This window comes from Apodemus sylvaticus, chromosome 9 (genome assembly GCF_947179515.1).
Source record: "Apodemus sylvaticus chromosome 9, mApoSyl1.1, whole genome shotgun sequence".
Classification (NCBI taxonomy): domain Eukaryota; kingdom Metazoa; phylum Chordata; class Mammalia; order Rodentia; family Muridae; genus Apodemus; species Apodemus sylvaticus.
The window spans coordinates 58835166-58860171 of NC_067480.1; the positions used below are offsets into that span (position 1 = coordinate 58835166).

General features: G+C 38.3%; 1 protein-coding gene across 1 annotated transcript in view; it reads left to right on the forward strand.

Annotated features, from left to right (window-relative positions):
- Gtf3c3 (general transcription factor IIIC subunit 3) overlaps nucleotides 1-25006 on the forward strand; it is a 30553-nt gene that overhangs the window by 3503 nt on the left and 2044 nt on the right. The window contains exons 3-16 of the mRNA XM_052192818.1: nucleotides 351-538; nucleotides 4317-4440; nucleotides 6232-6423; nucleotides 7371-7536; nucleotides 8268-8415; nucleotides 8829-8901; nucleotides 11767-11870; nucleotides 12753-12924; nucleotides 14368-14570; nucleotides 16040-16141; nucleotides 16843-16978; nucleotides 19050-19287; nucleotides 20005-20195; nucleotides 21114-21238. Of these exons, the coding sequence (XP_052048778.1) occupies nucleotides 351-538; nucleotides 4317-4440; nucleotides 6232-6423; nucleotides 7371-7536; nucleotides 8268-8415; nucleotides 8829-8901; nucleotides 11767-11870; nucleotides 12753-12924; nucleotides 14368-14570; nucleotides 16040-16141; nucleotides 16843-16978; nucleotides 19050-19287; nucleotides 20005-20195; nucleotides 21114-21238 (2162 nt within the window). The remainder of the gene's footprint in view (nucleotides 1-350; nucleotides 539-4316; nucleotides 4441-6231; nucleotides 6424-7370; nucleotides 7537-8267; nucleotides 8416-8828; nucleotides 8902-11766; nucleotides 11871-12752; nucleotides 12925-14367; nucleotides 14571-16039; nucleotides 16142-16842; nucleotides 16979-19049; nucleotides 19288-20004; nucleotides 20196-21113; nucleotides 21239-25006) is intronic.

Sequence of the window (25006 nt, forward strand, 5' to 3'; positions counted from 1 at the left end):
CTTTTGAATTTCAGTTAGAGTTCACCATACAACTTTAAAAAAAATTGTTTTGCCTTTTTGCTTTTACCTGTTTGTGTCTCTGCTTTTGCTTTTTCTCTATTTTGCCTGTATATATATCTGGCTGAGGTGCAGAGGATGAATCAGCCATTCCTGCAGAACGAAAGGCATGGCTTTGTAACAGCTTTCTTTTCTGGTTTTTATTATTTTTTTGGGTGGGGGGATGGGTGTGGGCATTTGCAATTTCAAGTCTGTTGCTGTGGTGAGGAATTTGTACTCCATGAACTAGCATTTTTTTTAAAGTTGTTTTACTGATTTTTTTTCTCCCCAAATCTCAATGTACCTTTCCTTAGGAGAAACATCAGATGGGGTGAGTAAGTCAGTTCACAAAGTTTTTGCTTCCATGCTTGGAGAGACTGAAGATGATGAAGAGGAGGAAGAAGAAGAAGAGGAGGAGGAGGAAACATCAGAGCAACCCACTGCAGGCGATGTATTTGTGTTGGAGATGGTTCTCAACCGTGAAACCAAGAAAATGATGAAAGTAAGCTGTTAATTATTTTACTACTTATAAAGTAGTAAAGTTTCTTACTTATCTAAGAAACTGATATAGTCATTGAAAGTAGGCTTTCAGTTATATTAAGAACAAAAACTAGGAGGCAACTACCGTCATTCATTTTTTATTTTTAAATTAAAGTTTTATTTCAAACATGAGTACTGTAATTACATCATTTTCCACCATGTCTTCTTCCAACCCCTCCTGCATTATCTCTTTGCTTCATTCTAAAATCATAGTCTCTCATTATTATTATGAGTGTGCATGTGTGCATTTTGGGGTGGAGGAGGGAGAATAAGTATATAAATACAACGTGCTGAGTTTATGTAATGTATATGTTTTGTTTTTAGGGCTGATTGCTTGGGATTGGTAACCTATCAAGGTTACTAATCTGATTCTCAGCAACATTGCCTGTAGCTCTTCATCTAGGGCTGGGTCCTGAGTCCCCACTCACTGTGGCATGTCAGTTGGTACTGTCAGTCCTTAGGTATTACTTAGGCAACTATGCTATTGAGATTTCTTGGGTGCATTTTCACTTTCATATATAGAAGACACTGTCTCTCAGCAGATGTTCTGGTTCTTAGTCTCCACCCCCTTTCTGCAGTGTTCCAGAGCCTTAGATATAGGAGTTGTATTGTCGACTGTCAGCTGATATCTGCGTTTTGACTTTCTGTAATTGTTCCCTCTGCTGCAAGAAGCAGCATCTTTGATAAGGGGTGAGAGCTGCAATTAGCTGTGGACGTGAGGATGAGTATTTAGAGCACAGACATGATGCTTCTTTAGGAAAGTAAGTGCTTCCCTAGGCTCCGTGGTTTCACTAGCTGTGAGTCGTTGCCCAGGTTTACAGTAGGAGGCATGCATTCCCTCTTGGTGAGAGGAGCAAGTCACATAAAGTGGCTATTGGTTACACCCAGTCTATAGAGGTGCCATTATTGCATTTTAGAGAGTGTCTTGGTTGTGGTTTCTAGGCTTTACAGCGGAGTATGATTGTTGACTGCTATGGATGTTATGAGAGCTAGTTCTCTCATAATAATGGAGGAGTCTTCCAGGTCAGTGCTATCACTATTTCTCCATCCTCTGTTTGAAGAGTGTTTTGTCTTCAGCAAGAGAGTCTTACCTTTAATTTCTAGTAGGCAGCCAGGGGTCATGGTAATAGGCTGTATTATTTTTTTTGTGTGTGGGGGGGTCTTTTTTATTTCCCTGACCAACAACTTGAAAGGAAGCTTCCTATGCCTGACTTTGGAGTTTTTGTTAGATAGACTATCACTCTTGGAGGAAACATTATCACCCCCTAATGATATAACTTCATTAAACACACAAACACACACACACACACACACATTCTCTCATTTGTTTTAAGAAACTACTATGATTCCCATGGTTTCTTCAAACATCTTTTGTACTTCTTATACCCCTTTCCAGGGAAGTCTTCCTTTTTCTGTTTCCCCTTTCATACATAGCACCTTGACTGTTACTCCTATCTCTAGATGTCACCCGTCTTCTCCTGCCAGATGAACTTTCCTGTTCCTGTAGTTACACCAGGTAATATACTCACATCCCAAGATTTGGGGCTAGGATCCATAAATAAGAAGGAACATGTGATGTTTGTCTTTGGGGTCTGGGTTACCTCATTCAATATAATATTTTCTAGTTTATTCATTTGCCTGCATATGTCACTATTTCATTTTTCTTTACAGTTGAATAGTATTCCATAATACATATATGCCACATTTTCATTATTCATTCATCCATTCAAGGACATTTATATTGTTTTCTACCGACTGTGACGAGAACAACAGTTAGCATGGCTGAGGCGTTATCTGTGGAGTAGGATTCTTTGGGCGTATGCCAAGGAATGGGATAGCTGAGTTATATGCTAGATTTGTTTAGCTTTTTGAGGACTCTTCACACTGATTTCCAGAGTGACTAGACCAGTTTGCAATCCTACCTACAGACAGTGAAAGGCCTTGTCTCCGCTCCTCCCCTCTCCTTGGTATCTATTGTTTTGTTGAACTTTGCTATTTTGACTAGGTAAGGTAAAAATCTCAAAGTTGTTTTCATTTGCATTTCTCTAATTGGTAAGGGTGATGAACACTTCTTGATATTTCTTAGTCACTCATTTATTTTGAGAACTCTCTTTTCAGATTTTAAACCCAGTTTTTAAATTGAGTCATTTGTTTTCTTGACTGTTTTCAAAACTTTTTTTTGAGTTTTTATATATTCTGGATATTAATCCTTTGTCAGATGCATAGTTGTCAAAGAGTTTCTTTCACTCTGTTGAATTCCTGTTCATTCCTGTACAAAAGCTTTTTAGTGTTTTGAGGTCCCGCTTATCAATTGTTGGCCTTAATTCATTGGAAAATGGAGTCCTGTTCAGGAAGTCTTTTCTGACATCTATGTCATGTAGGCACTGCCCATGTTTCCTTCTAGTATCTTCAGTGTTAGGTTTCACATTGAGGTCTTTGATCCATTTGGAGTTAATTTTTGATTTTGGTTTAATTTTTTTCTTCTATATGTGGACATTCAGTTTTCTCAGCATCTTTGTTAAAGATGTCTTTTCTCCAGAGTATATTTTTGGCAGCTTTGTTAAGTATCAGCAGCTGTACTTGTCTGTGCTCATGTTTGGGTCTTCTGTTTTGTGTCAGTATCTTGCTGTCTTTAGTATTATAACTCTGTAATATATCTTGAATGGTAAGCCCTCCAGCATTGTTCTTTTTGCTCAGGATTGCTTTGGCTATCCGGGGTATTTTGTGCTTTCATATGAGTTTTATGATGTTTTTCTTTTTCCTATTTCTGTGAAGACTCTTTTGGGTAATTTGTGATTGCATTAAATCTATAAAGTGCCTTTGGTAGAATGGTAATATTTTTACAACACTCTGCCAGTTCATGAGTTGGAGGTCTTCTATCTTCTAGTGTCTTCCTCAGTTTCTTCAGAGATTTAAAGCTTCACTGCAGAGATCTTTTACTACCTTACTTAGGTGTATTTCTAGAATTTTTCTTTCTTTGAGGCAGTGGTGAATTATTCATTTCTTATGTTTTATTTTAAGACTTAATTGTTCATGTGTCAAAATGTTCTGTAGCTTTGCTTCTGAAAGATCAATTGTGTAACTGAAGAGGGGTTTTTGTTGTTGTTTTTAACCAAGTTTATTCTGATGAATTTCAAAGGACTTTCTAGTAAGTGTCCTGGCATGTGATGTAATCCGTCTTGTTGCATGATACTATGCTGATTACCTGTTTACTAATTCCTGACCATTTGTGTATTTAATTCCTGACAGTGTGTATTTTATTGTACTTTGAACTTTCAGCTGGAGGAAGGTTTTTGTTTTTACTTTCTTTCTTCCTTCTCTCCCCCCCCACCCCCCAAGACAGGGATTTTCTGTCTAACAACTCTCGCTGTCCTGGACTCACTCTGTAGACCAAGCTGTCCTTGAACTCACTGAGATCCACCTCCTTGCCTCTGCCTCCTAGGTGCTGGGATTAAAGGTGTGCACCACCATGCCCAGCTTGTTTTTACTTTCTTTGGTGTTCCTGTTTGGATAGTATCATAAAATAATTTTGTTTTTCCTGCGTTTGAATTTTAGCTTGCTTTGTGTAATTAGATTTAACTATTAAGGCATCAGAATTATAACTACTGAGTACCTAGTTCTGAGTTTAAAAGATTAAGAGGTTTTAGAGAGAAGTCTTCGTTATGTTTTATGTGATTGTTTGGAGTTGAAATCTGAGCTTTATTCTGTCTTAGTCTCCGTGTTGTTTTCCTTCTGGACAGGAGAAGAGGCCTCGGAGTAAACTCCCCAGAGCCCTGAGAGGTCTCATGGGTGAAGCCAATATCCGCTTTGCTCGAGGAGAGCATGAAGAGGCCATATTGATGTGCATGGAAATCATAAGACAAGGTGTTTTCTGAAGGGACTTTATTGATGATAATGATACTTAACTGGTTAACCTTTCAAACAATGGGGATACATTTCATTGTGTTATTTATAAAATACATTCAGAAGATAGAGGTGACTGTGGTATTAGTAATCTGCCACTTTTCACATGGATAGAGATTGAAAAACCGCAGGGTGTGATTCAACCACAGGGTATGGTTCAGTGAAAATCAGTACTATTTTTTTAACTCTACCTGGCCCTTCCCTCCCCTTTCATTTTAGGAGTTTGACATTTATAGCTTTAATCTCTTTAAGTCAGCCAGTTTATCCATTTATCCATCTGTGGATTGAATGTACACCTTTCTGCACTCTGGGCAAGTGCTCTACACCAACTCAGCTATGCCTTGAGCCCTGCTCTTTTTTTTTTTTTTTTTTTTTTTTATGGTGACTGTATTGTGTTAAAATCACATTGAAGAACATTCTGATGAATTTCAGATTTTTTGATATTTTTATTGCTTTTTGTTCCATTTTCTAGATTAGGCTGTCCTAAATTATTTTAATCTATCTTTTGCTAAACATACATCTAAGTCTGTCATTTTATCTCTTCATTAGATGGCACATTTTAGATATGTTGAAGGACATCCTCAGTACTGATTATGACCAATTGTTTCCATCACATTACTTTTCTGGTTGCTTCCAGTTGCCCCACAGAGTGCCTTGGGTAGTTGTTATACAACTAATGTATTCCTTCAGTATTGTGACGTTCCCCTTTAGGATTTGATCCTTTTAAAAGTCTTACTGTAATTTCCAGGATTATTCATTAGAGTAACTTGTGGCTCCTACATATTTCCCCAGCCCATCAGAAATAGGATTAAACAAGCATTGCTTTATGATATATTGCTTGATTCTTTTCCAATATTATTTATTTCAGCTTCTATTTATTTGGGAAATATTCTCTGAACAGTCTCCAGTGATTTTTGAGGGTTTTTTTTTTTTGGTTTTTTTTTTGTTGTTGTTTTGTTTTTGTGTTTTGTTTTTGTTTTCTTGAAGAATTACGTGGGCTGGAGAGATGGCTCAATGGTTAAGAGCACTCACTGCTCTTCCAGAGGTCCTGAGTTCAAATCCCAGCAACCACATGGTGGCTTACAACCATCTGCAAAGAGATCTGATGCCCTCTTCTGGTGTGTCTGAAGACAGCTACAGTGTACTTATATATAATAAATAAATCTTTAAAAAAAAGAAATGTAGATTCACCATTACATTTGACATCCTTGGCTGAGGCTCTGCTTGGGTGCTCTGTGTGTATCCATCCTCTGTACCCAGAAGCTTGAAATAGTGAAAATTCAACCCACTGATGGGACTGATGCTTCCTGGGGTGAAATTGCCAAGTTTTTAAGCCATACTTGATCTCACTAATGAGAATTTCATATAGAAAGTGTGGTAGAAAGCAGGGTTTTTATGAAATTGTATTTTGTTAAAAGAAAATAATGCTTTAAAAATGACTAGGGAGGCTAAGAGAAATCTCAGGTTTGTGACCAACCTGGTCTGCAAATAAGTTTGAGACCAGCCTGAGCTAGGTAGCAAGAGTCCGTCCCAAAAATAAATAATAAATGGATAAGAATGTTTGAAAATAAAGAAAATAAAATATTGTTTTGTATTATTCAAAGTTATGTTGAATTGTTTCTATAATTCTGTTGGAATGATTTAGAATTTAGTTATTAGAAAAAATATCTCTAGTTTGAACTATAGTATCAATACCAGCTTAAGCCTATTCTTTTATCCAGTGAAATTTATTTTATGTTATTTTTATTATAGCTCCTTTGGCTTATGAGCCATTCTCTACACTTGCCATGATATACGAGGATCAAGGTGACATGGAGAAATCGTTGCAGTTTGAGTTGATTGCTGCACACTTAAACCCCAGTGACACAGAAGAATGGGTTAGGCTGGCAGAAATGTCTTTGGAACAAGATAACATTAAGCAGGCTATTTTTTGCTATACAAAAGGTAATGACATTTTTCTTGTGTAAATGGGAAGAAGTATTTTTGTTTTAGATGTTACACAATGGGTCATTAGTGCATTTTTTTTTTTTTTTGGTTGTTACTCCAAGTGTATTTGTTTCTCTCTTTTTTTAATTAAATTTTTTTGGGAAATGTATCTCTATCACTCTTGCCTTCTCTCCCTCTCCGGTTCTTCAGTCCTCACATGTCACCCTCTCCATTCATGCTCACCTGCTCATTAGTGTGCGTTGGTGTGTGCATGAGAACCTGCTAACTCCATTTAACTTAACTTATATGTACATGTGTCCCTCTTCCTGTTGTCAGTATCCATTGATCACCTGTAGATGTTCTAAGGATGGAGCCATGCAGGATTCTTCTTATGCATTTTGGCTTATCAACTAGTATTGTCATTATGCTGGACTGGTTTAGGCAACCATATTGTGACGGGTTGCATCTTCCATGCCATCCATGCCTAGGGCAGACTGGTTCGCAGCAGGCATCCAGGCCTCTAGCTCTACAGCCTTTCCACTTCATCTATTGTGATGTCCCCTGAGGTATAGAGGAGTGTTGCAGAATTATTAGGTACATAAGTTTTCTTGTGTTTGTTGAGTTATTCTGCTTGTTTCTTATAGTCTGTTATGGCATCTATCTAGAGCCCTTTGTTCTCATGTTTGCTTGTGACTTACTTTATATTGTGTTGAATGTAGCACAAAACTAGATGTCTGAACAATGCTTTAGATTTTTTACTGAGCTCAGTGTTGCTTTCAGGCTGTTTACTTTGTGACTTGAGTGACCAATAAGAATTAGTGTACAAAGTAAAGATATCTTTCTTGTGAAGACAGATTTATTCCAGAATAATTTTTTTGTTTTTACTGGGAAAGTGTTTATTACACTTTCGAGTTAAATAACACCTCTTTTGATAAATATGTAATTTTTATCTTTTTTCTTTCTAGCTCTTAAATATGAACCTACTAATGTCCGTTACCTGTGGGAGAGATCAAGCCTTTACGAACAGATGGGTGATCATAAAATGGCCATGGATGGCTATAGGCGTATTTTAAATCTTTTGTCTCCATCTGATGGAGAACGTTTTATGCAGTTGGCTAGAGATATGGCAAAGTAAGTTTGAAGTGAGACATATGTACATATATGCCCTTAGGCATCCTGCAAAGCCAGGCTATTTGAAATAGAATGTACTTTGCATAAAGGTCCAAAGAAAATTTTTGTCTTCTATGTTTTATATTTGCCCAGTTATAGCTGTTTTTTGTTTGTTTGTTTTGTTTTGTTTTAGTGCTTTTTGGTTTCCTGTGTGTCAACTGCATGATTAGAAAGTTCTGTCCATAAGCTTGTACTTCCAATGCTCAGAAGCTAAAAAGTGAAGTGTGCTCCTCAAGGACATTACAATGCCAGGCTTCTGTAACTTAGGGGAAGTTGTATTTATTTGTGATGTTTTTAAAATGATTTTTTTAATTGCCGATGTGTCAATGAAATGTTTGTAATCTGGAATATTCTATAATCATCTTGAGTCAGTACTAGAACAGTATGTTAAGTGACATGTTTGAAGAGCACAATGCAGCATTTTATCCTGGGTTAACTGTCTTGATTTTGGCATATTAGGATTAGCCCATTAATCTAATGACTTGTATTCTGATGCTTTTTAGCTGTAACCTGCCCCCCTTTTCTCTTGATAGCACCTGCCAGCCTATCACAAACAAGCTTGAAAATTTTAAGTATAGTATGTTGTATGTTTTAGAATTCAGAGAATTTAGAATTGTTAGAGGGTCTAAGCAAGACAGTGAGCTTTATAATCAGCATTAACTATGCATTCACTTTCCACTCCCTCTTTTTAGGAGTTACTATGAAGCCAATGACAGCACTTCAGCTATAAACATAATTGAAGAAGCTTTCTCAAAACATCAAGGTTTAGTCTCCATGGAAGATGTTAACATAGCAGCTGAATTATATATTTCCAATAAGCAGTATGACAAAGCTTTGGAGGTAGGAGTGTTCCTGTGTGGTTGTCTTATGTATAAACCCGTGCTTGTCTTCCAGAAATGCTTAGAAATTAGCATATTATCATTTAAATTATAAACTAAATTATATTCAAACTCTATGAGGAAGTAATAGCTTGCTAGATTCTGTGAGAAATATAAATGATGTTGCCACTGTAGGTAGCAGAACTAGGAGCTGTTCCTGTTGGAAAAAGTAGGTTGGCTTGTGGTCAGACTGATGAATCTTTGGTTTTTAGTCAACATGATAGAATGATGTTAAGTGTTTCACAGTTAGAATTCCTTATTTAAAGGGACTATAGTTTTAAAACTATTTTATGTTGTAAAAACTATTTGAAATAAATATTCCTAAAAAGGTTTTTTATATATCTTTTATTTCTTTTTTTTTCCATTTTTTTTTAGGTAATTACAGATTTTTCTGGAATTATCCTAGAAAAGGAAACTTTGGAAGAAGGCACCTCAGAAGAGAATAAAGGTTGTAGTTAACTTCATGCAGGGACATGTGCATAGCCCTCTTTTGTTTGATGCTGGTGGGGTCTTAAGTTGGTAAGGTTCCCAGGGCATTGTCAGCAGCGGGATTCTAGTCTTCTTCTATTGTCTTTTAAGTAATTTTTCTTTTGTTTTTGTCTTGTTAGGGCTGAAATTCAGAGCCTTGAGCCTGAAGGGCAAGTACTCTACACTGAGATAGATTACTAGCCCTTGGTTTATACGCAGTCTTAAAAACTGGTGTGAGTTTTTGTTTTGATATGCCCATCTGAACTGGCCAGTTCTCTTTGGTCCCTGTTCTGTTTCACTTATGTTTGTTTTATTCTGTTTTGTTTGTTTCTTTTTTGAGACAGGATCTCACTCTGTAGCCTAACCTGGAACTTACTGTGTAATCCAGGCTGGCCTCAAACTCATGGCAATCCTCCTGCCTTAGCGTTCAAATGCTGGGATTATAGGTGTGCATCCCCATACGCAGCTCCTTAGAAGAGTGAATTGCTGGATAGATCAGAACTGTAGGCATTTCTAAAGGGGCTTTAAGTGACCTACTATTGAAAAGTCTACTTTAAACTTAGTAGTTTTCAAAGGTAGAAACTGGTATGATTGTCCTGCCCTGTGTGAAAGCTCAGGATACAGAGTCACAGAGCTGAGGAGCTTTGTGCCTTGGCCGGGTCTCTTCCAGCTCTGAAGGATCTTTGCACCACACCCATTCTGTGAAAATGGCAACACGGGTGACTTCCTCTGAGTTGTAACAAAATTTGTCATATTTGTGGCCATAGTGTGTCCAGGGATAACCTTGAACTTCTGATCCTTTTGTCCCTAGCTTTACAGGCTTTTGCCACTACTTCTAGTTTTATTTGGTGCTGGGGATCAAACTTAGCTCTCTGTGCATGCTAGGTAAGCACCCTGCCAACCGAGTTCCATCTTCAGCCTTTTGTTGAGTGTTTGTGGTTGTCCTTTTAAATACAGTCTCTTGTAGCCTACCCAGACTGGCCTCAAACATTCAAGACAGCTGCTGCGTGTGTCCTTCTGGCCTCTACTTCCCAAGTGCTGAAATTGCAGGCATGTGATACCATACCAAGGTTTTTTTTTTGTTTGTTTTTCTTTGTTTTTTGTTTTGTTTGTAAAAGGTAAGCTCTTTGGTAGCATGGACTAGAATTAGAAATCCTCCTGCTTTTTCCTCTACCTCTGAAGTGCTGGGACTGTGTAGACATGCTCCATATCTGTCAAGACAAGCCCTTTTAAAGATAAGTAATGTTAAGTTAGGTGTTATCTAATAATGTATTGCATATGCTGTAGGACTGACTACATGTTCTCTCTCACACATGAATAAAACACCTTCCTTACTACTGACAAGTTGTCAGCTTGTTTAAATGCTTTGCTTGGGCTGTAGTTGTCTGATTGAAGGGATCTCCTCTGTAGCTGTTGCATCATGCGATCCTGTGGTTTAGATGACACCTGCACTTTCAAGTTCCCGGGGTTTTTTGAGTCCCTGCTTACCCTTTAGATACATGATAAAAATTCTGCCTTATCTACTATTGAGATTGTGGCACTGCAGAGCTATGATTTGCAAGTGTCTAGAGTTTCTTGACTTGAGACAGACATAGTTAGCAGAAAGTTGACTTTACTTTGCAATTTGATGTAGAAACCAAGGTTGTTAGTTTATACATCTATACCGAGTGTATCCTTAGTAAGTGTATTTCGTTAAATAGTTATTTGGGATGCTTTATTAAAATTCCTTAGACTTCATGATCTACAAATAGAAAATTATAAAGACTTGGAAGTCTAAGATTAAGGCATGAGAGATTTCATGTAATACCATTTTGCTATGAGGACACAGAGCTCCCTTAGGCCTCTTTCTAAGGACATGTATATAAACATTCAGACCACGTTAAACAATAGACCAAAATACTAGCTAGTATTTGGAATATAGAACTGATCTCTAAGTACAATTTAGAAGTCACAGAACTCTGATCATATTGGTTAGCCCTTGGTAGGTAAGTGACTACATACCAAGATACCACCTAACGAAGGAATTTGCTGTAGGCACTGCCTTGAGTCAGGTAGACTTGGGGGGGCGGTTGTCTCCTGGGAGCTTAGGTCTTAAGTGAGCAAAATTTCATGGTAGGAAAATTGTGTAGAATAAATATCAAAGTTAAATTTGTGTTATCAATTACTATCATGGAGTTCACTGCTAACAGTCAGTCTCCTAATCAAGCCATATTCTTATGGCTCAGTAAAGTTAGAATGTCAATGGCAAATTCTGTAAAACATGATATTATATATTGTCATTATATAATATGATATTATTTTAAATATTAAGGAACTTAGATTTGATTCTACTGCCAAAGGCACATCACTAATATTCTATACAGTTTTATGAAATGTAAACAAATGGATTTGTAATTTAATATGCAAAATAAGAAATATAGGTTAGAGTTCCTTTAATTTCCCAGAATTTTAAGAGTCATGTTGTTGTAATGAAGGTTTAGAAAACAGAAAAGTATCCCCTTTTAGAAGTATCTCTATAGTAAATTCTAAAATGAAGCTTTGGAATACAAGAATTAAACAGAGAACGTTTGTATATTTGGTTAGTTTTATCGTTTAAATCCTGTGCAATCTGATAAAAGAAATGGAAAGTTGTGTATAAGTTGATCTTAGGGAAAGAGGCAGGCTAAGTATAAACAGAAGACAGACTGAAGGAGTGAGAAGCTGCTAATAGACTGACCAGACTGAGCACTGACTGGCATCTTCCCCTGAGCAGTTGGAAATGGGACCTTGTGTAGAGGCTGGAGTTGCCTTCCCTTGCTTTACATCCTGAGCTCACACACGCACACCTTGTCTGATGTTTCCCCAGCTGCCGAGACTGTTACCTGCTCTATACCTGACAGCGTGCCCATAGACATCACGGTGAAGCTGATGGTCTGCCTGGTACATCTCAACATCCTTGAGCCACTCAATGTAAGTACTGAGAGCCGCACCTGTGGAGCGTGCTAGAGCCCTTCCCTTCCCACTGAGTGCACACTCTCCTTCCCACGACTAGAAATGGGGAGGACACAGTGAGCATCAAATTATTTTCATAGGAATGGCTCATAAACAAAGTGGTTTGGAATTGGGCTTGGAATTTACTTTAAAATGAGAACCATCCACACATGAGAAGTTCTGATCTGCCTTCAGGCAGTCTATGAAAATTCTTATAGCTGCTACTCTTTTTTTTTTTTTTTTCAGACTTTTTTTGGAACAAGTATTTCATTGAATAAAAAAAATACATTTAGAAATCTGCTTCATTGACCTTAGCATGAGGTATTGAGTAAACCAAATCCCTCCCCTCACAGATCTTTGGTTCTAGGAGATTAAATACATTCATAAAATATGTTATCAGTTGGTAAAATGTTCTGAAGAAAAACAAGGAATACAAAATGTAGGGATAGGAGAACATTCTAAGTTTTTAGTAGGGTAGTCACCTGAGGACGTGACATTCGGGTAAGAAATGAGGGATTAGCTTTTTATACGTTTGCAGCCAGACGTATAGGCTGGCTGTTAGGGAAGGCACTCAGAGTGGCTGCTGGCCTTTTATCCTACACAGTGGTGGATGAAAGAATGAGTGCGTGCGTGCGTGCGTGCGTGTGTGTGTGTGTGTGTGTGTGTGTGTGTGTGTGTGTGGTGTGTGTGATGCACATGATCCAAGTGTGAATCTTTTTAACAGAAATAAAGAAATGAGCAGAAATCGATCTAAGCTGCTTTTGTTAGACCATGCTGCTTCCTGGCTTATGTCATGTAGCCGATAAACAGATGTGGGCTTTGTAATGAATGTTTGGCCTCTGGTTTTTATTTGGAGTTTAGCCTCTCTTGACAACACTGGTGGAACAGAATCCTGAAGATATGGGTGACCTCTATCTTGATGTTGCTGAAGCTTTTCTGGATGTTGGTGAATATAATTCTGCCCTTCCTCTGCTCAGTGCCCTGGTTTGCTCTGAAAGATACAACCTTGCAGTGGTTTGGCTTCGGCATGCAGGTAATACTTTCGTTGTGAAAGAGAAACAGTTTTAATCATATAATTAGCAATTTATTTTCCCAACATGGTAGCCATTAGAACACAGTGCTTGCCCTTACGTGTCAGTGTCCTTTAGCCCTTCACTTAAGGAGTGCCAGGATCTTCTCATGACGGAAGTGATAGTAAAGAGGTCAAAACCACAGGGCTCTCTAGAGGACAGTACATTTACCTAATGATGTTGGCCTTGCTACAAACAACTAGGGTAATAATTTATATTTACCCCTTAAATATCCATATTTCCTGCTTCATACCATGAGTATAGTACTGTATTATCAGCTAGGGCAACATTATTTTTAAAGCATTTTTATGAATGCATATTAATGTTATTTTGGGAGAAAATAGTTAATGTGCTTTTTAGTACTTTTTTGAGCCACACATGGAAGGAGACAGTTGAGGAAACAATCTGAGGCAAAGTATTTAGGAAGTGATTGCAGTGAAAAGGGCCATGCGGAAAGAGTTAGATCAGTGTTGGGGCTGCTGGAATGCAAAGGAGAAGCCAGTGGCTGATGGAGGAGTGCAGGAATTTTACTTCTGAGGACTCATTTTGAGGTGTAGAGTGTGATAATGGGAGTGACTTGATATTGGGGAGATACAGAACTGGGGAGTCCAATAACAATGTGAGTGAAATGGATATGATAGAATGAGAACTGGAGAGTCTCATCTTGTGGGCTCATAATGCCATATGGGAGGAGGGAGTTAGCTCACTGCCAAATTAGAAGAAGCCAGTACCCTAGCTTTTATAAAATACTAACTTTAAAATATGTAGATGGTTAAAACCACTGTGCCATAACAAACATGTCCATGGATTAAGTTGGGTCTCTGGTCAGAAACTTTGGATACATATAGCTGTTTCCTGCAGCATCACCAGGGTGTGTGTACATTTGGGAACAGGCCCGGTGTTAGTGTATTTATATAACATTCAAAATGCCAGTGAAGGCATGGGAAATGCTTAAGACATAGTACTAAGTGAATAAAAACAAATCACATTGAATATAGACAGGTTGTAGTAGGTAGAATTAACCTTGTAGTAATTCTGATGGGTGGGCTGAGAATCTAGCTCGCCCCATTGAATGCTTCCGAGTGTAACTTCTAGCACCATTAAGGGAAAAGTTCAGTACCAATTAATAGGGAATAGGATAGTTACTTTAAAGTGCTAACAATATATATTCATACCTTTGTTGTTACAATTTTCTTATATTGCTCTAATATTTCTTTAAAATGGAAAAAATACTGCCAGGTGAAGCAGTATAAACTGGTAACCCAGGCTTGGGAGGCTGGTGCAAGAGGATTGGAAATCAGTGAGACTGTCATAAAGTCAAATAAAATAAATTACTAACTAAATCAGGAAAGGAATAGTTTTGGCCAATTTACAACTTGAGAATTAAACATCTTTTAACATCTTAGAGTGTTTAAAGGCCTTGGGCTACATGGAACGTGCCGCTGAAAGCTACAGTAAAGTGGTTGATCTGGCTCCACTCCATTTGGATGCAAGAATTTCACTTTCCATCCTGCAGCAGCAGCTAGGCCGTCCTGAGAAAGCTCTGGAAGCTCTGGAACCCATGTATGACCCAGACACCTTAGCCCAAGATGCAAATGCTGCACAGCAGGTAGGCTACATAGCATGGGTGCTTCTCTGAGTCTTTTCGAACTTTCTCATCTACTATAATATTAAGAATGTTTGCCTCAAGTTTATACAGCTACAGCCAAAGCTGTTAAATTTAGTGTGTTAAATTTAGTGGCATTTTGGTGTTTTTTGATATGTGTGTTGTGTGTTCTAGGTAGTGTGACTGTGTGCATGTTTATATGTCAGAGGCATCCTAGATTTCTGTCCACATACATGTATTTATTGAGACAGTCTCTCACTGAACTTGAAGTGCATCTATTTGGCTGTCCAGTGAGCTTCAGGGACCCTTCTATACTGGGATAAGCCCGTTTTTATTTTTATTTTTTGCCTTGCCTTTTAGGAGTTTTAGGAGTCTAGACTCAGATCTTCAGGCTTGCATGGCAGATCATTTCCATAGCCTCCAAACTGAATGGCCTTGAAAAGTCTTAAGTTTAACCACTTTTTATTAGTTACAAATTTTAGCTTCTAAAGTGTTAGATTTTAATTATTATTATTATAAAGTGTTAATTTTTTTAAAAGCAAATGTTTGTAGAGTCTGGTTTTTTTTTATTCGATATATTTATTTACATTTTACATGATTTCCCCTTTTCTGGCCTCCCACTCCCCAAAAGTCCCATAAGCCCCCTTCCCTTCCCCTGTTCTCCCACCCATCCCTTCCCACTTTTCTGTTCTGGTTTTGTCCTATACTGCTACACTGAGTCTTCAGAACAAGGGACCACTCTTCCTTTCTTCTTGTACCTCATTTATTGTGTGGATTGTGTTTTGGGTATTCCAGTTTTCTAGGCTAATATCCACTTATTAGTGAGTGCATACCATGATTGATCTTTTGAGACTGGGTTACCTCACTTAGTCTGAAGTTCTCCAGCTCCATCCATTTGCCTAAGAATTTCATGAATTCATTGTTTCTAATGGCTGAATAGTACTCCATTGTGTAGATATACCACATTTTTTGCATCCATTCTTCTGTTGAGGGATACCTGGGTTCTTTCCAGCTTCTGGCAATTTTAAATAGGGCTGCTATGAACATAGTGGAGCATATATCCATATTACATGCTGGGGAATCTTCTGGGTATATGCCCAGGAGTGGTACAGCAGGATCTTCCGGAAGTGAGGTGCCCAGTTTTCTGAGGAACCGCTAGACTGATTTCCAGAGTGGTTGTACCAATTTGCAACCCCACCAGCAGTGGAGGAGTGTTCCTCTTTCTCCGCACCCTCTCCAACACCTGCTGTCTCCTGAATTTTTAATCTTAGCCATTCTGACTGGTGTAAGGTGAAATCTCAGGGTTGTTTTGATTTGCATTTCCCTAATGACTAATGAAGTTGAGCATTTTTTAAGATGCTTCTCCGCTATCCAAAGTTCTAGAGTCTGGTTTCTAAAAAAATTATTTCTACAAATAAAACCATTATAGCAAAGATGTTTTATTATTCTCTGTCATGTGCTTGTTTATTCAGGAACTGAAGTTACTGCTCCATCGTTCTACTCTACTGTTCTCACAAGGCAAAATGTACGGCTATCTGGATACCTTGCTAACCATGCTCGCCATGCTTTTAAAGGTGGGGGGGTGACTTTCTAGTAGTCTTGCTTATTTTTATAATGTTTAAATTTTAATTTCAACAGAATATAACTTTGTAATTGCTCCTCTGTATTAAGCTCAAATATTTCAAAGTGAAGCAGATAAATACAGAAGATTTAGAAATTAATAATATATGACTGGAACTTCCTTTGTAACTCTTGAGGATCAGCTCTAGGGCTTCGTCCACAGTAGGCAAGTGCTCTACTATTAAATTATACCCCAACCCTGAGGTTGGACATCGGACATGGTAGTAGAAGCTTGGTTATAGAAACGTAAAATAAAACCTTAATTCTACTTATTTTGAAATATGAGAATAGTGTTACTACTTAATAGCCTTATAGACAGTAGTGTATATTAAAATGGCTCATTTTATAAAAATATTGAGCAAAAAAAGGTCTGACATCCATTTCTAAGTCTGTTTTGCAGGGAAGTGGTAAGGATTCACGTTTACTATGTAGCTCCGCACATCACTGCTAATGTGCACTGGTCACGTTCCCATCATAATGTGTCTGTAGTGATTGCTATTCCTTTCATAAGAAAAATCAATCAATTCATTGTAATTTTAGGCATTTAGAATATAGAGAAATCTGAAGAGTTTTCAGTCTGCTTCTTGCTACTCAGTGGGTCATCAGTTTTACTGTAAAAATTATGGACTAAAGTTTCTTGTCACCTTTTATTCAGGTTGCAATGAATAGAGCCCAAGTTTGTTTGATATCCAGTTCCAAATCTGGAGAAAGACATCTCTACCTTATTAAAGTGTCAAGAGATAAAATATCAGACAACAATGAGCAAGAAACATCAAATTATGATGCAAAAGGTAATGGCTTCATTTGCTTTATGAATTGAATTGAAAAAGATTAATATAGTAATACATGGTAATAATCAATCTAAATCTGTCAGATATAACCAACTCATTTAATGCTAAAAGGCTTAACTGTAAATTCTTTTAAAAAGTAAAAGGGAAATACCCATTGGATCTTTTTCTGAAAAATATAAAGTAAAACAATTTTGACCTTTTAAGAAAATTAATCTGTGAAGATTATATGCACAGTTACTTCAATTACATAGATTTTGTTCCGTTAAATTCTTTTTTTTTTTTTTTTGACAAATTTGTCAGTCATAGAAACTCTCTGAAAATTAGTTTCTGTAACCCAGTCTAAAGTCATAGGACTTTAGAAGGCATCTAGTTTGGGCCAAAAAGGCATTAGACTTTGACTGAGATTGTTACTCAGAGACAGACCTTTGGAGACGAGACTGGAGATGTCAGTCTGGCAAACTCACTTCATTGTTAGCTCATTCAGCAAGCATGTAGTAAACTGTTAGGACCGGCACTGGAGTCCAGCACTGGAGTCCAAGCGAGACTGAGTCGGGAACGCTCAGCTGCCTGTGATCCGCTGTAGATGGCTCCAGAGCCCAGACATCTCTTCATCGGTCTGGGTTTATTCCAGAAGCTTCTCCTCTATGCCACGCAGTTTGCACCATGTTTCCCTAAATTATTTTTCTCCATATAAAACCTACCCTTTTCCTTCCTCATTTTAGGTCTATTGGTTTTTCTTAGGTTGGTAAAGTTATTGATTTCATCTTAGTGGAGATGGGATCAGATTGGATGCATGATCCAAGTTTCTTATTGTTCCATTCATCTCTGTAGGGCTGGGTTCAACATTAGGGCCTTGCACATGCCAACAGTGTTCCACCTGGAGGTAGGGCACTCTTCCACATGCAACTCTGTACTCTGATGGTTTCACATAACATTGTATGTCTTTGTAGCTATATTTGAAGAATGTATAATATTCCATTTGATAACAATTATGTAATTTATTATTTCTTTATATTTTGGTGTATGAATAGTAATATAGAGTAAGCAGTATACGTAAGTATAGTTCATATTATAGCTCTGTCCATGTTCTGATTGTTTCAAGTAGATTACCAGAAGAATAATTGGTGGCTCAGGCAATACAAATCTTTTTGCCTTCCTTTTCTTCTCTCCTTACCTTCCGTTTTATCTCCCTCCCTCCATTTTTCTCTTTCAGTGTTAGGGCTGAACTGAGGGACTTACATATGCTAGCCAAGCACTCTGCTACAGAGCTCCCATCACCAGCCCAAGTTTCTACCTCTCTCTTTTTATCTCCTCTCCCCTCCTCTCTTCTTCCCCACTCTTCTTCCCCTCCCTCCTTTTTCTTTTCCTGTCTACTCTCCCTCTTTCCTGCTTGTTCTCCCCCCTTCCCCTACACACACACACTTTTCCTCTAAATTGCTTTGGCTTGTCTCGACCTTGCCATGTAGCCCAGACTGGCCTTAAACTCTTAGCAAACTCCTGCTTCATTATCCTGAGTACTGAGATTTATAGGTGTTCACTGCCGTGTCCAACTTGCTATTTTTAATGAAGTTTTAAAAAGGAGACTTCTTATGGAGAAATGAAAAGGATATTAAAGGAAAAGTGAAATTTAAGACAGAGAAAAGAAAAATGAGGAAAAGACTAAGTAAACCTAAATCTGTAAAGTGCGGAAGTGAAGTCACTTTCCAAGCATCAGAAGGCTATGTGCAGCAGACGTCCGTGAGATCACCCATGAGAGGACACTGATTAGAGCAGCATGTGGCTGAGCTCAGACCAGCGAGGGCCTGTGGAATCTGTTTGGCTCTGTAGTGACAAGGCAGAGTGAAAGTTAACTAGAATGTCAGGCTGTTGAAGTCAGAGTAGAAAGACATAGGATTGAAGGAGTCTGCATAAGCAGCTACGATTTTATCTTTGTCAGGTTATTAACAAGAACTTAGGACAAAGACTATGGTGTCTGCACTTGTCTGTGTACATTATGTCCATTTTTCTTTTCCAGGACTCCTATTTCTGGAACAAACAATGTCCTGACTGGTTTTCATTTGTCTCATTTTAGCAATATTTGCTGTACTCACAAGTGTCTTGCCAAAAGATGACTGGTGGAACCTTCTCTTAAAGGCCATATATACCTTGAGTGACTTGTCCCGATTCCAAGAAGCTGAATTGCTGGTAGATTCTTCCCTGGAATATTATTCATTTTATGACGACAGACAAAAACGGAAAGAACTAGAATATTTTGGTCTTTCTGCTGCAATTTTGGACAAAAATTTCAGAAAGGCATATGACTATATCAGGTGACTTTCCAATCAGAAGTCATATTTTAGAAATATTTATGTGTGTGTGTCTATGCCCGAGTGTATTATGTGTACACTGTACAGGAGCCCATGGAGGTTAGAGGAGGGTCTCCGATCCTCTGGAACTGACTTCCACATGGCTGTAAGCCACCATGTGGGTGCTGGGAACTGGATCTGCAAATGGTGCTGCAGCCCTCTGATCACTTTAATTACATTCTTTGGTAGCACGAGTGACTTGATAGGTGTGCTTTCATAGGATGAACTCTAGAGCTGCATTTCTCAGGTTCAGGTCCCTGCCCTGACACTTCCTGGTTACATGACTTCAGGCTCGTTCTTAACCTCTTTTTTAAAATCTCAGTATCCCAGTGTAAAAGGACATCATATTTTTACACTTGGGGTTAAATGACATTATCATATATGAAGCCTTTTAACAATGCCTGGCACACTGTGTTAGTTGTTCGTTGCTTATGGTTCTGTAGCTATAGTAAGCTGAGAGACAAGGAAAACAACCATCTGATGCTGTTTTTAGTATAAGGTGTTTATTTTTCAAAATCAAGAATAATATATAGAAATACTAACTTAAACAGCATATTCTAGGAAAGAAGATCTTTCATTGTAGAAGAGGTTTTGCTTTTCCTTTGGTGGGGGATAGCGCTAAAGAGTTCAGTGTTACAAATCTGGAGTTTATTTCCCTTCACACACTTTCTGCTGTTTTAGGGTAATGGTAATGGAAAATGTCAATAAGCCCCAGCTGTGGAATATTTTCAATCAAGTTACCATGCACTCCCAAGATGTAAGGCACCATCGCTTCTGTCTACGTCTGATGCTGAAAAACCCAGATAATCATGCTCTGTGTGTTTTAAATGGACACAATGCATTTGTATCTGGTAGTTTCAAACATGCCCTTGGTAAGTGTGCTGGCACCTGACTGGTGTGGTGGTCAGAGGCTGGCTTCTGCTCTGCAGCACAGCTGCTTGGGCTTGGATGGCCTCTGTCCTATTGCAGAGCAGCCTTTTCTCTACTCACTTTCTCTCTTCAACAGTGATAGCACATCAGGACCTACATAGTATAGACTAGTTTGAACACTAAATGAGTTAATATGAAGAAGTATTGAAAACAGAGCCTGCTATATAGGTGTCCGAAGTACTAGTAATAATGGTAAGAATAATGTTTTATTTGTTACGTGGTTTTAGAGGTTAAGTAGGCTTAAGGTCAGCAGTTATTCCTGCGTAGGCTTAGAAGTCATCAAATGGCAACTGTGTGTCCACATGGAGACCATCATACACCACACACATTCTCCCTTCACTCTGAAAACAGACTTAACGTCATGAGATAAATTACGCTCAGACTGCTAAATTAATTTAGAGTATTCTATATAAAAATGTCTATCTCTACCTAAGTTATTCTTTATCATCAGGATACACTTAATGAGGATACTTCTAATAGCGTTTTTGTACATTGTTGTAAAGTTTAAACTAATATATGTGTGTGTGTGATTGATATTTAAGATACCAGGGTGTTTTTTTTATTTTATTTAAGATTTATTTATTTTATGTATAGTGAGTACATTGCCGCTGTCTTCAGACACACCAGAAAAGAACATCGGATCCCCCAGTACAGATGGTGTGAGCCACCATGTGGTTGCTAAGAATTGAACTCAGGACCTCTAGAAAAGTAGTCAGTGCTCTTAACCAGAGCCATCTCTCCAGTCCTGATACTAGGGTCTTTATATATTAAAACCAATGATGTTTGGCTTTAGAACATATTTGAGTGTTGAGGAAAGAAGGAGCAGTTTTCTTAGCACACTGGTCTTGCTTACCTTCCAGGACAGTATGTCCAAGCCTTCCGTGCCTGTCCCAGTGAGCCTCTCTACAATCTCTGCATAGGCCTCACCTTTATTCATATGGCATCTCAGAAGTATGTGCTGAAGAGACATGCTCTGACTGTGCAGGTAATGCATTTGATCTACCAACTCTTGTGTTCATGGAGTGAGTGAATATATGTAATGTCTTTTTAAAAATCTGGTTTCAAAAGCAATGTCTGCTTGAGAAACATGTTGAGACTTTCATTACTTACGCCTATGTCCCAGACTCATGGGACTTGGCATATTCTTATACTGAAGATTAAGACTGATTTATAGCAGTAGATTCTACAGGACTTTGAAAGGTCTAAAGATCCATTTAATTATTTTTGTGGACCTATTCACATTTCTGTATAAGTTCATCTACATACATTGGCCTGCATATGTAGAGGCCAGAAATGGACTCAATCTTTCTGAATTATTTTGCACCTTAATAGATCAAGGCAGGGTCTCTCACTTGAATCCAGAACTCCGATTCAGCTAGTCTAACTAGCCACATTGCTCCAAGGATTTTGCCTCTACATTCTTAGCACTGGGATTTCAGGTGGACTGCTGTGGCCCCCAGGCATTTATATGTGTGCTAGCTATTAGAACTGCAGTCCTCAGGCTTGTGCAACAAGAGTCATCTCCCCAGCCCCTAAATTAATTGATTTAAAGTCTTTTATAAGGGGCTGGAAAGCAGTGCTTAACAGCAACAATATCAGGTAGTTCACAACCATCTGTAGCTCCAGATCCTAGAGGATCAAATGCCTCAGGCCTCCATTGGCACTTACATGTGCGTGGCCATATCCTACCCCCACCAAAAACACACACCCCTAAAAATAATACAAATTGTTTAAAATGGCTAACATTTAAGTAGAGCATTATATCATTACCTAAATTTGTTTTTTTTGTTGTTGTTGTTGTTGGTTTTTTTTTAAAGATTAGGAGATATTCTAGTTTCATTTTCTGTTGCTATGATAATACACCTTGACAAAACAACTTAGGGGAGAAAGTATTTATTTCAGCTCACAGTCCCAAGTTGCAGACAATCATAGCAGGGAAATCACCGTGGGAAGAACTTTAAGGAGTTGGCCATTTTATATCCTCAGTTAGAACAAACACTAATGAAGGCACGCATGCTTGACCTCAGCCTGCTTTCTCTACTTTTCCATAGTTCAAGATTCCCGATTAAGGAATGGTGCCCCACAGTGGCCTGGGTCTTTCTAGCCAAGGCATTCCCATACATACATGCCTGTAGGCCAGTCTAATTGGGATAGCCTCTCAAGTGATTCTAGATTATGTGTTAAGTTGACAATTAAAACTAGCCCAGAAGTACTGCTCCATGGTAGGACACTTGCCCAGCATATGTAAGATTATTGGTTCAATGTCTGTCTAGATCTTCCAAAAAAATTCTCTGAGTTCTCATTAAACTTTAAATTATGTTTTTTTTTAATTTTTAGGATTATAATGTTTTATACTTTGCTTTCCTCCCTCCCAACCATCCAAAATACCCCTCCCCACACTTTTTCATTGTTGTTAAGATGCACGTGTATGTTTCGAAATACAACCTGTTCAGTCTGTCCAGTTCATAGAACGTTACTTGTATGTGTCCAGGGCTTATTGTTTGGCACTGGACAGCCCATTGGTGTGCTCGGTACTAAACCAGCTTCCAACTTTCCTTAACAATTGAGACCTCGTGGGTTTTTCCCTTGTCCACTTTGGCATGTCTCTTGTTCGACTCACATTTGGACAGTCATGTTGTTGGGAGTTTATGAGTGTAGCTTCTGACATTAGTAGAACAGTCTCACAGCAGATTCCCCAATCCTCTGGCTCTTAAAATCTTTCAGCTGTGCTCTTCCACAGTATTCCCTAAGTCTTGGGAGTGTGCTATAGATGTATCTGTTGGGACTTAGCTCCTTGACTCTGCATTTTGATTGTTTTTGTTTTGTTTTTTGTTTTGGTAGTGGTCTCTGTTGCAAAGGAAAAGTTCCTTGATGACTACACTTATCTGTGGGTATAAGGGCAAATGTTTAAGATTGTTGTTAGGGATTATATTGCCTTTAGTAAAGTAGTGCTTGTAGATTCTCTTCCAATAACCATGACTTTACTAGCACTGAGAAGCTAGCTTTTCTCTTGTTGAGTAGGTCTTAAGTTTAGTTAGAGAGCTGTTGATTACTGCCAAGGTTTGCATGTCACTACTGAATGCTTAAGGTTATTGATCCATGCTGGTTGTTGATGTGGTTTAGGTGTTGCCTTCCTCCTTTTAGTACCATGAAAGCTAGTCCTCAGAGAGTGGGCATTCAGGTCAGTTCCAGCTCTGGAACTCAGGTTTCTGGACCCTGTACATGGTGTCTTTGGCAGGAAGGACTTAACCTTCCACTTACGGGAGACAGCCAAGGGCAACAATAACAGGCTGTATGTTTTGGGAGTCTCTTGGGCAGCCCAGGTCAACAATTTAAAAGAAAGGGTTTCTCAACTTTGGTATTGGGGATTTTGGATTTTGGCTCTTTGAGGGAATACCAGATAGAAAAGTTCATTAAAATTATATATGTAAATATATATATATATATATATATATATAAAATTTATATACAGAATTACGTGTGTTATATTTGTATAAATAGTTTGTATAAAGGCAAATAGTTAATAATATGTTTCTTGTGGCTTTTTCAGACAGTCTTTCTTCCATCTTCCTTCTGTACTTAGCTCCCTTTCAGCTCTATAGAACCTCCCTTCCCATTTCCCCCTCTCAGGTCACTTGTACCAAGCTGTCCCCCTCCCCCCTCCTTGCATATGCATCTCCTCTCCCATCCCCTGACCCAGTTACTTGGTCCTGCTGTTTATCCCCTTCCCCATGTCTCACCGCCATCCCTCATTCTGGCAGTGGTCCCATTTTATTTCCTGGGTTTCTGTAGTTACTACAAGCTATGTATACTCAAATCTCAAGATATGGAGCCAGGAATCTCTAGTTTCAATCAAATCCCGCGATGTTTGTCTTTGGGTCATAGCAATATAATCTTGTCTAGTTCCAAACATTTAACTGCCAATTTCATGATTTCATTTTCCTTTACAGCTGAATAGTTAAGTGCATATTACATTTTCATTCTCCATTTTTCAGTTGTAGGACAGTTAGATTGTTTCCTAGCTTTTGTGATAAGGGCAGCAGTGAACATGGCTGAGCATGTGTCTGTGGTGTAGGATGTAGGTGTGGAGTACATGCCAAGGACTGGCCCAGCTGGCTCCTGCGGTACACTTATTTTTAGCTCGAGAATTCTTCATAGTGATTTCCATAGTAGCTGGACCAGTTAGCAATCCCACCGTACTACCAGTAGTGAATTGGTGGTGAAATAGTGAAAACTCAGGGTTTCCTCTTTTCCTACATTCCCTAATTTTTAGTCAGATGTTTCATTGATCTGTGCCATTTTAATCGGAGTAAGATGAAAATCTCAATGTTGTTTTGATTTGCATTTCCATAATTTCTAGGGATGGTGAACATTTTTTGAGATATTTCTTGGCCTCTTTTTTTTTTTTTTTAAGTCCCAGACTCATTTTTTTTCAAATGGGTGATGTTTTTTAAATTCTTTGTATAGTCTGGATGTTAATCCTGTTAGTTAGATAGCTGGCAAAGATTCTCTTCACTCAGTTGTTTCTTAAACTATGCAAAAACTTTTTAGTTTTATTAAGACCCACATGCTGACTGTTGTCCTTAATTGTTATGCAAATAGACTCCTCCAGAAGTCCTTTCCTTAACCTATATTGTGGGGTACTGCCTAGGTTTTCTTCTAGAAGTTTCAGTGTTTCAGTCTGGTCTATGACCCACTTAGAATAATTTTTTTTATGAGCATTAGTTCATGAGTGTGTCTACTCTGCCAGAGA